General features: G+C 44.4%; 2 protein-coding genes across 2 annotated transcripts; both read right to left on the bottom strand.

Moving 5' to 3' along the window:
- Positions 1-119: 119 nt before the first annotated feature.
- On the bottom strand, positions 120-7810 carry LOC107386291 (UDP-glucuronosyltransferase 2A2). Its single transcript, XM_015960595.3, has 6 exons — positions 6965-7810; positions 3621-3769; positions 3393-3524; positions 3228-3315; positions 950-1169; positions 120-669 (listed from the first exon to the last, which is right to left on the bottom strand). Exons 1-6 carry the CDS (start codon positions 7680-7682, stop codon positions 387-389), a joined length of 1590 nt encoding a protein of 529 aa, XP_015816081.2. The 5' UTR covers positions 7683-7810; the 3' UTR covers positions 120-386.
- Positions 7811-11597: 3787 nt separating this feature from the next.
- On the bottom strand, positions 11598-13312 carry tal2 (T-cell acute lymphocytic leukemia 2). Its single transcript, XM_015960599.3, has 2 exons — positions 13111-13312; positions 11598-12736 (listed from the first exon to the last, which is right to left on the bottom strand). The coding sequence occupies exons 1-2, from the start codon at positions 13296-13298 to the stop codon at positions 12391-12393; spliced, it is 534 nt and encodes a 177-aa protein (XP_015816085.2). The 5' UTR covers positions 13299-13312; the 3' UTR covers positions 11598-12390.
- Positions 13313-14749: the final 1437 nt, after the last annotated feature.

The following is a 14749-nucleotide window of genomic DNA, read 5'->3' on the forward strand; positions in this document are numbered from 1 at the left end:
TCGTTCAGTAATCAGAAGGTTGCGGGTTTAATCCCGGCTGTTTGATTTTTTTTCTAAACATTTTGACAGAAGTTACTGAAACTTGAGCAAAAACTAAATGGTCAGAATTTAACAAAAAATTGTGAAGTACAAACCATTTATTCAGAAGTGAAAACATTGGACACTGATGTTTTTCCTTTTGTTGTATTAATAAAAACCCAAAACCCTTTTTGATCACACAGAAGATAAAAAATACATCAAAACACTTTTGTTTTTTGCTTTTTTTAAACAGTTTCTTACTTTCCTACTTTTACACAAGAGGTCAGTGGTCAAAAGACAGATTAAAATCTATATTAAATCAGCCTTTCTATTCAATATTTAACTTTAATAAACCTGAGCTGAGTTTGTTATTCAGCCTTCCTCTTCGTCTTCCTTCTGCAGCAGCACCTCCGGAAACAGAACCTGCAGGTCTTGACGAGGAGGAGCAGGAGCAGCAGAACCACAGAGAGCAGGAAGCTCAGGACATCCAGGCTGTGATACTGGTACCAGGTGAGCTCGTGGGCCTGGACCCTCAGGTGCTTTGCTCCTTTGTGTCTCATGGTGAACTCGATCCAGAAAACCGCCTCGTCCAGAGGACTCATGGGTCTGTCGTGGTGGATTCTGGACAGTCTCATAGCACTTTCTTTGTAGCTGTGGATAAACAAGTTAATGTAAAGAGTTATTCATAATGTATTGTCAGAGATACATTTTTATCTCACAAACTGGGAATAATGAAAGTCACATTTGTAGTTTTGTACATTTAAGCTAGGTCACTCTTTCGGGCCATACAGTAAAAATTAGCCACGAAAACAGGAAATTGAAGGGAAATATTTATTCTGGTAATAAAGTTAATGCTGACTCATCACCAAAAACTAAACAATTTTTTTAAACCTTTAAAACAGACTTGGTGCAGGAATTTAAAAAATCTTACGTTGTGTCATCGATGACGGTGTTGATCGCATCTCTGAGGTCTTCAGATGTCAGTGAGTTTAATTCCACAACAACTGCAGCTCCTTTGGCTTTCATGTGCACCATGTTGTCTGGCTGGTCAGCAAAAACTGGAATTCCCACCATGGGAACGCCGTGATAGATGGCCTCATAAACCCCGTTTGCACCTCCATGAGTGATAAAAGCTCTAGTTTTAGGGTGACCTGATGACGGGAGAAAAAATTTACTGTATTTTCCGCACTACAAGCCGCTACTTTTTTCCCCACGCTTTGAACCACGTGGCTTATAATGAGGTGTGGCTTTACTGAAGGTTTTCCTTCACCTGCCACCAGGGGGCGCTTTAGCAGGAAGTGAAACAGGTGGAAGTCAAAAGTGGAAATGGAAGAAAGTGCACATTTTAATTTAGCACATGCAAGCAGCCGGCACCACGAAGAATCTTTTCAAATCCATCCCCCCTCATCATGGTAACTACACGTATGAGTTCATATGATGCCACATTTAAGTTGAAGGCCATGGATCTGGCAGTAAAGGAGGGAAACAGTGCTGCTGCACATAAGCTTGGCATGAATGGATCCATGGTTCGGCGCTGGAGACGGCAGCGGGAAGAACTCATTCAAGCCAGCTTCACCCGGGGATGATGACGGCAACACGGACAGCGACACTGACATCGCCACAGAAAAGGTATGTGACGAAGCTCTTCTGAGGCTGGTCAGCTCCGACACTGAAGAAGAGGACTTTAATGGCTTTAGAGTGCAGGAGGAAGATGAATAAACTAATCAATAACTTTTCTGTTTTGTTTGATACTGATCAGTTCAGTTACGTTTAGTTAAACTACGTTTTCAATTCAGTAGAGATCAGCGGCTTTTAGCCCGGTGCGGCTTATATTGAGGTGCGCTCTATAGTCCAGAAATTACGGTAATTAACTTCAGAGAAGAAGATAAAGTATTTTATTTAAGACCTTTATTTGAATAAATACACACTCACCTAAAGGATTATTAGGAACACCACACTAATACGGTGTTTGACCCACTTTCACCTTCAGAACGGCCTTAATTCTATGTGGCGTAGATCCAACAAGGTGCTGAAGGCATCTTTAGAAATGTCGGCCATATTGATAGGACAGCATCTTCCAGTTGGGAGATGTGTGGGATGCACATCCAGGGCACGAAGCTCCCGGTCCACTACATCCCAAAGATGCTCTATCGGGTTGAGATCTGGTGACTGTGGGGACCGTTGTAGTACAGTGAACTCATCGTTACGTTCAAGAAACCAGTTAGAAATGGTTGGAGCTTTATGACATGGTGCATTATCCTGCTGGAAGTAGCCATCAGAGGATGGGTACATGGAGGTCATGAAGGGATGGGCATGGTCAGAAACAATGCTCAGGTGCCCAGTTGGCACTAAGGGGCCTAAAGTGTGTCAAGAAAACATCCCCCACACCATGACACCACCACCACCAGCCTGCACAGTGGTAACAAGGTACGATGGATCCATGTTTTCATTCTGTTTACGCCACATTCTGACTCGACCATTTGAATGTCTCAAATGAAATCGAGACTCCTCAGACCAGGCAACATTTTTCCAGTCTTCAACTGTCCAGTTTTGGTGAGCTGGTGCAAATTGTAGCCTCTTTTTCCTGTTTGTAGTGGAGATGAGTGGTACCCGGTGGGCTCTTCTGCTGTTGTAGCCCATCCGCCTCAAGGTTGTGCGTGTTGTGGCTTCACAAATGCTTTGCTGCGTTCCTCGGTTGTAACGAGGGTTAGGCTCTTCTATCAGCTTGAATCAGTCGGCCCGTTCTCCTCTGACCTCTAGCATCAACAAGGCATTTTAGCCCACAGGACTGCTGCATTCTGGATGTTTTCCCTTTTCACACCATTCTTTGTAAACCCTAGAAATGGTTGTGGGTGAAAATCCCAGTAACTGAGTAGATTGTGAAATACTCAGACCGGCCCGTCTGGCACCAACAACCATGCCACGCTCAAAATAGCTTAAATCACCTTTCTTTCCTGTTCTGACCTTCAGTTTGGAGTTCAGGAGATGGTCTGGACCAGGACCACGCCCCTAAATGCATTGAAGCAACTGCCTTGTGATTGGTTGATTAGATAATTGCATTAAGGAGAAGTTGAACAGGTGTTCCTAATAATCCTGCAGGTGAGTGTATCAAGTGCAAAAGTTTGACTAAGAAGCAAAAATTAAATAATTTTCAGCTTGCTTGTCTCTTTTTGCATCCGTTTTTAAATCTGATGTTTATATTTACTCACCCAGCAGGTCATTCTGTGGAATCCATGAGTAGAGTTTAGTGTTGGACCCCAGAGTTTCGGGAGTGTTCCCACTGTATTTCCACAGCACCTACAAACCATAGCAACACTTTTGATCAAGTCTGCATCATTTTTGTCAGAATTTCAGAGATGTTCCTGACCCCTGACCTTTTGTGGGACTTGAGCGAGTCCAGAGGCTATCAGGTTTGCCTTGTCTGTGGTCAGATTCTTGACCACGGTCCCTAAAGAGAAGACCACGATGCCGTCATCTCCAGAGCTTTGAACAAACTCTTCTATATCCTGCAGAGGGAGGAACACGTAGAAGTAAACGGCACAATTAGGCAGTATTTTTGTTTAAATCAGTATGTAATGATGTGTTTGAGAAGAAGAACCCACTGTTGGTAGAGGTTTAGCAGGTCTGCAGTGGATCCCACCAATAAATTTAAAGTTGGGGAGAAACGGACGAGGAAAGTCAAAATCCCAGTAGTTTCTCATCAACCAGATGTCCGCTTTACCCATCAACTCGCAGGCACTGGTCGGCGTTCCTGTTTCAGAAAAATATATAATAAATGTTTGGAACATAACTGCTGGTAATTTAACCTTAAAGGGGACATATGACTTTCTAAGTTGAAACATGATCTACGCAAAACATATTTATGAAGCTCTTTGCACAAAATCACGGTCTCATAAATACATTTCAGCAGTTTTATTCTCGACATTTTCATTACCTTCCAGACTGAGTCCTACTGCACACTGGAAGCAAAAGCAGCGCCGAACGGCACCGCTGCAAATATACTCCATTATATTCGATGGAGTGTAACAAACCAGCCATGGCGCGACAATCTTCAGAGGCGTGATGCCGCGCTGCCAAAGATAAGATCGGGTTCTGTTTTCCCCGTTTATTCCAAACATCTACTGACAGATTTAGTGACATTTCTGACAACGCTTGAGTACTTTCTGTAGAACTTTGACATTCCCTGAAGATTAGAGAAAAACCATCCTGCAGACCCAACCTTCGAGCTGCTAGGAAAGCATGCAGCCGGATTTGTCAATCAGGGATTCATCAGGATAGCCCTGATGTTCTGAGCTCGTTTAGAGAAACGCCCCCCTGGATTGAGAACCATTGTGTTACATCGACCGACCAAATCATAATCCTTTCTTGGTTGGTCACCCAGATATTAAACTAATTGTTTTATAAGCAAAATAAATTTAAGATGCAGAGAGACATATTAAAGAGCAAGTCACCCCCTACCAGTCTTTCTCCACTCCCACTTCCTGTTAGAAAAATGCAACAAATGCTGTTGCCTGGCAGACTGAGAGGGCAGAGCTGCTAACAAATACACAGACTCACAACGACATAGTGACATCATAATGTACCAGCTAACGTCATAGTGTACCTCTTAGCCAATAGTGATGGCAGATTTAAATTCTAATGCAGTGCAGAATTTTTACCTGAAGAGGGTGCAACACTGACAGTTTTAGACAGAATATTTAAATTTTAACCAAGATTCACTAAAGCGCCAAATTATCCACTACACGTGTCTACAACACGATTAGAAACTCGTTTATATAGTTTCCATCCATCCATCCATTTTCATCCACTTATCCGGAGTCGGGTCACGGGGCAGTAGCCTAAGGCGAGAGGCCCAGACTTCCCTCTCCCCAGCCACTTGGTAGGGCTGGGGTAAACGATTATTTTTAAAACGATTATTCTGACGATTATTTTATCGAATAGTCGACTATTCTAATGACTATTTAGAAAATTAATCTAATGATTATTTTTCTATTGCACAATTAACAAAAACCAGAAAATCTCAAATAAATTCCTCAAAAAAAATTGATAAATTCTTACTGTAAGAGAATAAACACTACAGGCCTTCCATTTTGTATAACACTGCGTTTATTGTGTTGGTTGGTTATGTTCTGGTGACGTGTAGAACTTGGGAGTGCAGGCTGCTGCCTGAGAGGTGGTAGAAGATGGAGTGTCTCCATGCTGCTTTGTTTTGGTCACTTATGTGCGTGAGGCGAGTGGTCTTACGGGTTAAACCAAACTCAGGTGATATTTTACACTAAACCGAAAACCCACAACACTCTAAATGTAATAAAAGGGAGATCTACACCACAAAAAAGATGAACTCTAAACCAAAACGTAACAGCTTATCCCAACGCAAGAAGCTGTTAGCGAAGATGCTAACAGTAGCTTTACCAACGTTAAGTTCAAGTTACCAAGTTTAAATAAACCAAAAACACCCAGCAGCAAACAGACCAGCACGGAGGAGAGACTGCTACCACCAAAACAGCTCTCCTCATGTCTGAAAGAAGCTCCTTTATGAAGGGAGAAGCGCTCCCGGTGATTTTCTACATCTGCGGTAGGCACGAAGCAGCGCATCTGACCCCGGAAGTTGTTGTCCGTTGCCGGGAGACGAAGGGGCAAAACAGGAAAATAATCTAGTAGCGGACGGACGTTGTTCCGGGTCTTCGGTATTTGGCGGAGATGTTAGTGAAGGCGGAGAAGAGGGCGAACTAGAGGAAAAACAGGCAGATTCCTCCTCTATTTACAAACTCCTGGGGATGCAACAAGTGGGCGCGGTGCGTCGACTTCCGGATCTGACGTCGACAAATTTTTAGAATCGAGCCGTCGACTTCGTCGAGGCTTCGCTACAGCCCTACCACTTGGGCCAGCTCCTCCGGGGGAATCCCAAGGTGTTCGCTGGCCAGGTGAGAGACATAGTCCCTCCACCGTGTCCTGGGTCTACCTTTAGGTCTCCTCCCAATTGGACGTCCCCGGAAAACCTCACCAGGGAGGCATCCTGACCAGATGCCTGAGCCACCTCAACTGGCTCCTCTCGATGTGGAGGAGCAGCGGGTCTACTCCGAGCCCCTCCCGGATGACGAAGCTTCTCACCCTATCTCTAAGGGAGAGCCCAGACACTCTGTGGAGAAAACTCATCTCGGCCGCTTGTATCCGCGATCTCGTTCTTTCCGTCACTACCCAAAGCTCATGACCATAGGTGAGGGTAGGAACGTAGATCCACCGGTAAATCGAGAGCTTCGCCTTCTGACTCAGCTCTCTCTTCACCACAACAGACCGGTACAACGCCCGCATCACTGCAGATGCAGCACCAATCCACCTATCGATCTCACGCTCCAGTGAACACGACCCCGAGATACTTAATATAGTTTATCAGCAAAAAATAAATTGATTTGGGATTGACTTGCTCTTTAATAATTGGAAATATATTTATTTTCATATTGGATATTGAAATACAAGAAAATTGCAACGTGATCTTTTTTTAGCAGAACTCCAATGCGGCATGACATCATTAATATGCAAATTAGTTTGTTGTCATCTAGTGACTTTCTGGGTCAACTTCAGATCCTTCCTGTTGGAGGGAGCTGATGAAACCGCAGATATCCGGAAAATGCTCGGAGGAAAGCCGCTGCTCATCCAGCATCGACAGGTGTGTGTGTGTGCGTGTGTGTGTGTGTGTGTGTGTGTGCGTGTGTGTGTGTGGTTGGGTTAGACTTATGCTTATTTAACAGATTAGGACATCACTCTGAGGGACCTCTTGAACTATGTTGTTTTAGGCACATCATTCCTAAAACAAACACTGACAGAAAACGAATGGATGTGTTTTATGTAGGTTTATAGAGGCGGTGTGTGGAGACCAACACCAGTCCCTTTTAAAATCTCATTGAGCCATTTTTTCTATTTCAGTTGGGATTTGCCCGTTTCTTACCTCTTACTTCGGAATAATGTTTATCAACCTCCTTCCAAATGCACTGATGTAAGAGCATGTCATGCAGGGGGTAGAAGAGAAAGTTCAGCACTCTCTCTAGGAAGCTCATCTTATCAGTCAGTTTGCTTAAAGCACCTGGAACAAAAGAAGGTGGGGCAGGCAGCTGGCCACACCGTCGTTCCCAGTTGTGAGCTATGGAAAACCGCAAAGAAAAGACTAGAGGGATGCCCAGCAAGTCAGCAACTAAATCACCTCCTGCGTAGATGGGATCAGCCAGGAGCAAGTCATAGTCCCCCTCCTTCAGCTTCTTCATCACAGTTTCTGATTTCACCACACCGTCCAAGATCTTCATGTTATTGTCGGTGTTGGTCTTGATTAACTCCATTAACTTGTAGAATATTTGAATGTAGCTCAGGTTATTCGCCCCGTAGACAGAGAGGTGAACAAACTCTTCTGCAAACTTCTCTATGACTCGCTTCGAGACAGCGACGTGAAAAGGCTGATAGTGAAGGCGGGAGGGTTCGCTGCTGTTCACGAATATGGATGAGCTGGGGACCAGGACGGTCACCCGGTGTCCTCTGTCCGCCAGCGTCTCCAGCAGCGGCTTCATGTTGATCCAGTGACTCGCGTCAGAATGCCAAACCAGAATCTTCCCTCCGTCCTCTCCAGATGTGACAGAAAGCAGCAGCAGGACGCAGGCAGGCACGCGCAGCGCCATGGCGGACGTCAGTCTGCGGGAAATCCAACCGTTTTTATTTCATCTGTCACATAATAACGAAATCTGATCATTTCCTGATAACGGCCCACGCGCCAATTCAGGGAGGAACCAGGAAGTGTTGAAATATTTTTATTTATTTTTTTATTTTTTTGAAGTGTTGAAATCTGCTGCTGCTTCCACCAGACACCAGCTAACCACACTTTAATGGCGATATTTGTGTTCTGGAGGTTAAAATAAACCTTTTCCTGACTTACTTCAACTGTTTTTGTTTTAAACAAAAGTGTTTTGGAGGCGATTGAAGCGACTCGGGGGGAGGAACATGTTTTAGGAGCATGTTTCGGCAGAACGCACACAAGGAAGTCACGTGATCGATAATGACGACATACCAAAGACCAAATAGTCGGGGGGGCTCACGTTTATTCGCCAGTCTGGGCTCGATCTCATAACAATTATTGCCATTTAAAAACTATTTACAGTCTTTGTAGAAATCCTTTCTAAACTAGATTTTAAACAGAGCAAACAGGATAGATAGATTGAGAGAGAGAGAGAGAGAGAGACAGAGAGAGAGAGACAGAGAGAGAGAGACAGAGAGAGAGAGAGAGAGAGAGAGAGAGAGAGAGAGAGAGAGTTAAGTGAAGGTCAATGGAAATATAATTCTGAACACTCGGTTCATTTTCATGTCGATGCTCAGGTAAATGCAGCAGGTTACGTGTAGAGCATAGACTGTACGGGTGTAGAGTTTAATGGATCTTCATGGGAAGGGCGGTTTTTCATATTATAGGAACACTATTGCATTTCACAAAGTTTTCTATAAATGCAGTGTTAATGTGTGATATGCCCACTTTAAAAAGGATGTGAATAATCAGTCTAATAATATATTATAAACTGGGATGTTGGAAACATGTTTTTCTGCTGAGATGTGTAGCTGCACACACATGGGCAGCTGGGTTTTGTTTTTGTTAGTTTTTTTACGTGACGAGTCAGAATCTTCTTCTATACTTTAAATCAGCAGCGGGGAGGGTGATAGATTGTGCTTTTAAGGGTCCGTGTTCTTGAGACATGTCACCTCTGACTGTTTGGGCGTTAAGCCTCAACTGGGCATTTGTCCCCCTTATTAACATTGTAGATTCCTCTTTATGCTGGATTCAGGAGCGGCTGGAAAAACAATGAGCATTTGAATATTGGATCCAATCCCCGTTGAGGGAGTCAGTGGCCTTTCAAACTGTACAAGTTTTTGTTTTTATTCTTAAACCTCCCTCGCTGGGATAGGAGAGGCGAGACAGAGGAACAAAACGGCAAAATCTTTGATTTGTTTATTTAAAAATTTCTGACTATTTAATATTTGTGGAAGTTAGCTTGTTTCTTCAAACAGTCCTGCTGCTTCCTCTTCCTCCTACCACTTGGTGAGGGTTACCGAGTATTGCCTTTTGAAGTAGACATTTGCATAATCAGATTAGGATGTGTGATTGTCTGCTCCCCCATCAGAGGGTGCTCCAGAAGAGAGAGGGTGCTGTCCAGCCGAACAATGGAGGACTCCCCTCCTCTGTCACCATCCAACCAGCTCTGCACCTGCATCCTACGCTCCCACGTTGCAGGTCGATTACAGCGTCAGTTTAGGCTTGGACCTCTGCAGGCGCAGAGGGGTGAAAGAGAGGAGGAGGAGGAGGAGGGGTGTGATTGGAGTGGAGGGGCAGGGGTTGAGCAGAGATATTTAAACATGCAGAGGGCGAATTGGCTTTAAGGGGATAAAGAGCTCAGGGCCTATCGGCTGGCACCAAACTCCAGAAATTATTTTTCATGGGCGCCTCAGCCCGGAGAGCGAGGGGCTGCCTGCACTGATCTGGTCCATTGTGATAACGGATTCAGACAGTGTGCTAGACACTGATAAGGAAATGTGCTCTCAATAGACGATTAACCGCATGCTTGGAACAGAATAGTCAATCAGAAAAACACACTCGGTGGAGGGAGTGAGAGGCATACAGATTTGTTTTTAATGCAGGTTCTTCTAATTCTGCAGCAAACATAAATCAGCGTAATGCTAACACGTGACTCGCTGGTATCTTATGCCTGTTTCTCAAACGGACTGCACGTATGCAGGAGCTGTTTCTCTTCATTTAGCTTGAGATTTCACATCGAACTTCCATTTTTAATCATTGCAACATTTCTAAGAATTGAAAATATTTTTTAGAAACCATTTTAAAATCATAAACCCATCTTTAAAGTCTGTAAAGAGCTGCTGCTGTGGTGTAGCCGTCATCATTCTCCCAGTAAAACACATTTTAATTCAGTATTTTTGCAGCCTTACAAAGAGTCACCTGTCAGGTCCCGCTGGTCATTGTGTCCAGCTGCCCTTCGCTTGGTTTACACACTATTAGTCAGAGTTTAACTGCCTCTGTGAACGCGCCCAGAGCCAGCCCTGTGTTTACCCTTCAGCTCAGTTAGAAGCAGCTTTCTGCCACGTTTTCTACAGACGCCACACATTTTGGAGCGTTTAAATTTCTGACCTCTGTTTTAAAGAGACAGCTGCGAACAAAACTGCTTCCATCCAGGAGTGACAGCCTTTTACAAAGAGAGACTTGATGGTTTCAGTTATTGTGATCCTCATCATTTTATTGTCTTTGATTCTAATTGAGAATTCAAAGTAAATATCAGAAAACCGCTTTAGGAAGTCATTCAGTTGCTTTTGTTGTGAACTCCAAGACCTTTAAAATGGTTTAGAACTGAACGGTGAATGTCCTCACTCATTATTTTATACTCAGTTTTTCATAAAAGAAAATAAAAAACTACGTAGATAAATCCCGTCCTGGTCAACTGGACATCATTTGACTTCAGAGTGACCTCTGACCTCCGGGGTTGCAAGTTAAGCGGTCACATCGAGCGCTCGTCTCTCAGGCCTGTGGTCAGTGGACAAAGAGCAGAGGTCAGCTCTGTGTCCACACGGTCATCAGAGGAGCACAGAGACAAACATCTCAGAGCTTTTTAGGAACAAAGAGAGCGGGCAGCTCCGCTCTTTAGCTTCAGCTCCCAGTTGTGCCTTGGTGTATCGTCATATCACTGCTTTTGGTGAGTTTATTTGCTTTCCAAAGTATTTCTGGAGCTTTTTATGGATGGTTGTGTTTAATATGGGATGTTTTTAAATAAATTGACCATTTCAACAAAAATGCATCAGTGGTTCTCCATCTGGAAGGCTGTATCCAGCATAATTTCACTGTTTCTCTGCACCAACACACTAGATTCAGTGGTTGATTCACCTGTGCAGCAGCTCGTCAGGCTCTGCAGAAGCCTGTTAATCACCTGCTGACTGAAATAATGTGCGCTGAAGCAGGGTTTAAACTAGAACATGCTGGAAGCTGGCCCTCCAGGTCTAGGACTGAGATGTTACCCGACACTTGGTTCGGTGGATGGATTACCTGTATGTTCTCAAACTCTGCAGAACCTTAATCACTTATTGATTCAAACCAGGTGGGATGATGCAGCGAAAACACTGAAGACAAGGATTGTAATTTTGTTGTTTATACCCTAAATCAGGGTGTTCAATTCTGGGCCTTGAGGGCCGGTATCCGGCGTGTTTGAGTTTCAATAACGTTTCAACACCTCACCAGGTAAGTAACTGGATTCTGCAGAGCCTGGCGAGCTGCAGCACAGGCAGTTCAACCACTGAATCAAGTGTGCAGAGGATCAACCGAAGTGTGCTGGAGACCAGCCCTCCGGGCCCTGACTTGCATACCCCTGCCCTAAATCATCCTATTCTGACAGGAAATGCAGGATGACCTTCATTCAGGAAGTATTTTGGATTAAATGTAAGACACTACAAGCAGGATTTGTATGATCCCGAGTTGCAATAAACAAAATTAAATTGGGGAAATGTAGATGCCGAACTGCGATGTAAAAGTTTCAGTGGCAAAATCCAGAAAATCAAATAATAAATCATTTATTAAATAAATAGTTGAAATAAATAACATGCTATGCTTTTACAGGCAAACCAAAATAAATGAGAAAAGAGGTGTAATATTGATGAATGAGCACATTTAACATAGTTGACAATCAGTTCATTATCTTTGGCTGTATGGCACATGTACACGAATAAAAAGGGAGAAAAAACATTTAAATCAAGAGGTTTGGGAAAATTTGGTCAGAGAGGATTGTCAGTTTTTCCAGAATTTTCCTTGCTCAGTCCGAATGTGGAATATTAGGAAGCACAAGACTAAATGATTCTTCTGGAGTCACAAAACCTTAAAATTGACAAGAAAGGTCAAATTTAGAATGTTAGAAGGAAAAGTTCAAGTCCACTAAAAGGCTTTATAAAACTGCCCGTGGCTCTTTAGACATGACTGCAGTCTGGAGAATTGGCTGAGCTTTAATCTCTTTAAATGCTTTCCTCAATCTCTACCTAAAAGGAGGAGGTCCATAATCCCCTCTGTTTTTCTCGTTGGCAAAACTCCCTCTCGTGTAAAATTAAATTAGCTCCAGGCGGATCAACAACCAGGAATATTAACATGAAGGGACATCCAGGACTTACACTTCCTTGCAGAACACAAATAATTTTCACCTGCCAGTCATATTTCAGCCTTCAGTGCATTGGTGGGGTCCTTCAACGTTACACAGCGATCTGCACTGGAATATGTCACAATGCAACACAACCAGTTCTCCTGCTAAAAGGGTCCAAATGTCTCAAGAGTCTCTTGTTTTTAAAACCAGGCCTGTGCATCTACCAGGCCTCAGAACTGCCACAGCTGGATCCAGGTGATGGAGCATCAGTGTCACTCGTCGTGGTCCAGGGATGCGGAGGCGGAGAGTGCAGCTGCTCCATGTTTCCTCTCAGGAAGGTGAGCAGTGCGGTGGGGGAGTGGCTGGCTGGCTGGCCACCTTGGTTCTCCAGCAGCTGCACCAGGAAGTTGATGTAGCGCATGGCCAGGCGCAGGATCTCGTTCTTACTCAGCTTCTTCTCCGGAGGATGGGTCGGGATGAGCTTACGGAGTTCTGCGAAGGCAGTGTTGACGTTGTGCTGGCGCCAGCGCTCCCTTGTGTTGGTAAACACCTTCCTGGTCATGGTGCTGAGGACAGAGATGGAAGCAGACTTATCAGCTGCTGCTTGAATGTGAGGTTTCTGCTTTTGTCATTTTCACTGTTAATTATGACGACCAAACGTTGGATTCAATATAAATGTTATATTTTTTCATTTAGGAATAAAATAATCACACATTAAGATGAATTGCTTTAGACAGATTTAGTTGTGAAAATCAGTGTAATTCAATGTTATGTTATAATTCAAATAAATAAATATAAATGCAAGTGTTTCAGTCTGAATGAGATTGTTTTCATTAATAGTTCCACACACACATTTTCATGTCAGCTGCTATTAAAACACTGTTCTCATTTATTCTGACTGCTGGAGGGAAAAACTCCAGCAGAAAACAAAACGTCTCACCTGTTTTTGTAGAAATGTGCAGAAATGTCAGAGGCAGCGTTGTTGTCCACAGGACACCAGAGTCTCCTGGCTGAACGGCCGCTCAGTTGAGTCTTCTCATCCTCGCTGAGATCCAAATGAGCGAAGGAGGCAGAGACGGTCAGGGAGGGACGGGGGAGAGCGGGAGTGCAGGGGTGAGAGTGCTGCATGCTTGCATCCCACATTTTATAGCAGGTCAGCCCCATTGTGTGACGTGTGTTGCTCATTGTGTGGTTGTTGCACTGCACGCCCCCACCTTTATATCACTCTAAATAAATGAATGTGCATTATCGACGATGCTTCGTGGTTTAAATGTTTTCTTTCTTGTGAGTTTCTTGTTTAATATTTTAAAATGATTCAGGGTGGATCCTGCAGCTTTGGTGGTTCAACGGCCTTTTCAGAGACTATCTGTGCTGCTCTTATGATTCGTTGCTCATTTAATCCACTGAAAGTGATAAATTCCTACTGAAATGAAACTGAGACGTTTGTCTCTCTGATCCGTCCCTCACTGCATTGGACACTTATTCCTTTCTGTTTCTGGGACATTAGGCATGGACAGCCCACTGTCCCCCTGGACCAAGGGGTAAGACCTTGATATCGCTGCAGCTCTGCTTTTGAATTCAGCCTGATTGGGCCACAAAAGGTAAAAATACCACATCCAGACCGACAGAGGGACAATGTGGGTTTTGTTATGACTATGGTAATCTTGTTGAGCGATTCCAAGGGGCCACACATAAATTACAGAGGAAACATGGAGGGCACAGTGTCTGGCTCACTTCTGTCAGCCCCCCCCCCCCCCCCCCCCCCAACCACACACACACCCTCTCTGCCTCCCACTTTCGAATAAAATAACAAATCTAGTTTAACCAATTGTCATCGTTCTTTCTCCACCCTTCAAGTGTTGTTTCAAAGATGCAGCCTTCTCTAAAGTCCGTGTGTGGAGTAGGAATTTACATAATCCGATTAGGGTCTGGGATTAGCCCTGGCCCTGGAGGACAGGCCCGATGGGGGCCGTTTTCTGAATCTTTCCATTCATGGGCCCCGCTGCACGTCCAAGGGGCTGCACCTGCAGGGCCAGGCTCCACCACTCTCTGCCTCCAGTTCAGGTGATTTGAAATTCTTCACACCTGCAGAACCAGGTTTACTGAACCTGACTTAATGATTCAAACACTTGTTTTTTAGACTTGTCGTAAACTGCGTCTTCTTAAGGAAAGATGGAAAACACACAGGTGACAGTTAATTGCAGTCTGTGATGGGCGATAAGAAGAGTGACCTTTACAGCTGAGGCCCGAGTTGGGCCCAGTCTAAAAGGATGCACTGGTGTAAACAGCCTGTTAATTCCCACGTTATCGGTCCTGTTCACAGCTCAGGAGCCATTACTGCCCCATTAGGTTGCTGTTTACCTCTGCTGACCAGCTTCTTTGTTCCTCCGGCAGTAAAAAACAAACCATTTCTCCCTCTTTGTCCACCGCCTCTCAGAAAGCAGAGCCAAGGAAGACAGAGACGTTTTACAAAGGCTGTCAGGTTATTGATGGTGGCGAGTCGGTGCTGGACGTGGCCGGCAGGAGGCAGGGCGGTTTGGAGTCAATGTCCCCGGGGTCGTCTTTGTCTGGGGATCACT

This window comes from Nothobranchius furzeri, chromosome 10, assembly GCF_043380555.1.
Source record: "Nothobranchius furzeri strain GRZ-AD chromosome 10, NfurGRZ-RIMD1, whole genome shotgun sequence".
NCBI lineage: Eukaryota > Metazoa > Chordata > Actinopteri > Cyprinodontiformes > Nothobranchiidae > Nothobranchius > Nothobranchius furzeri.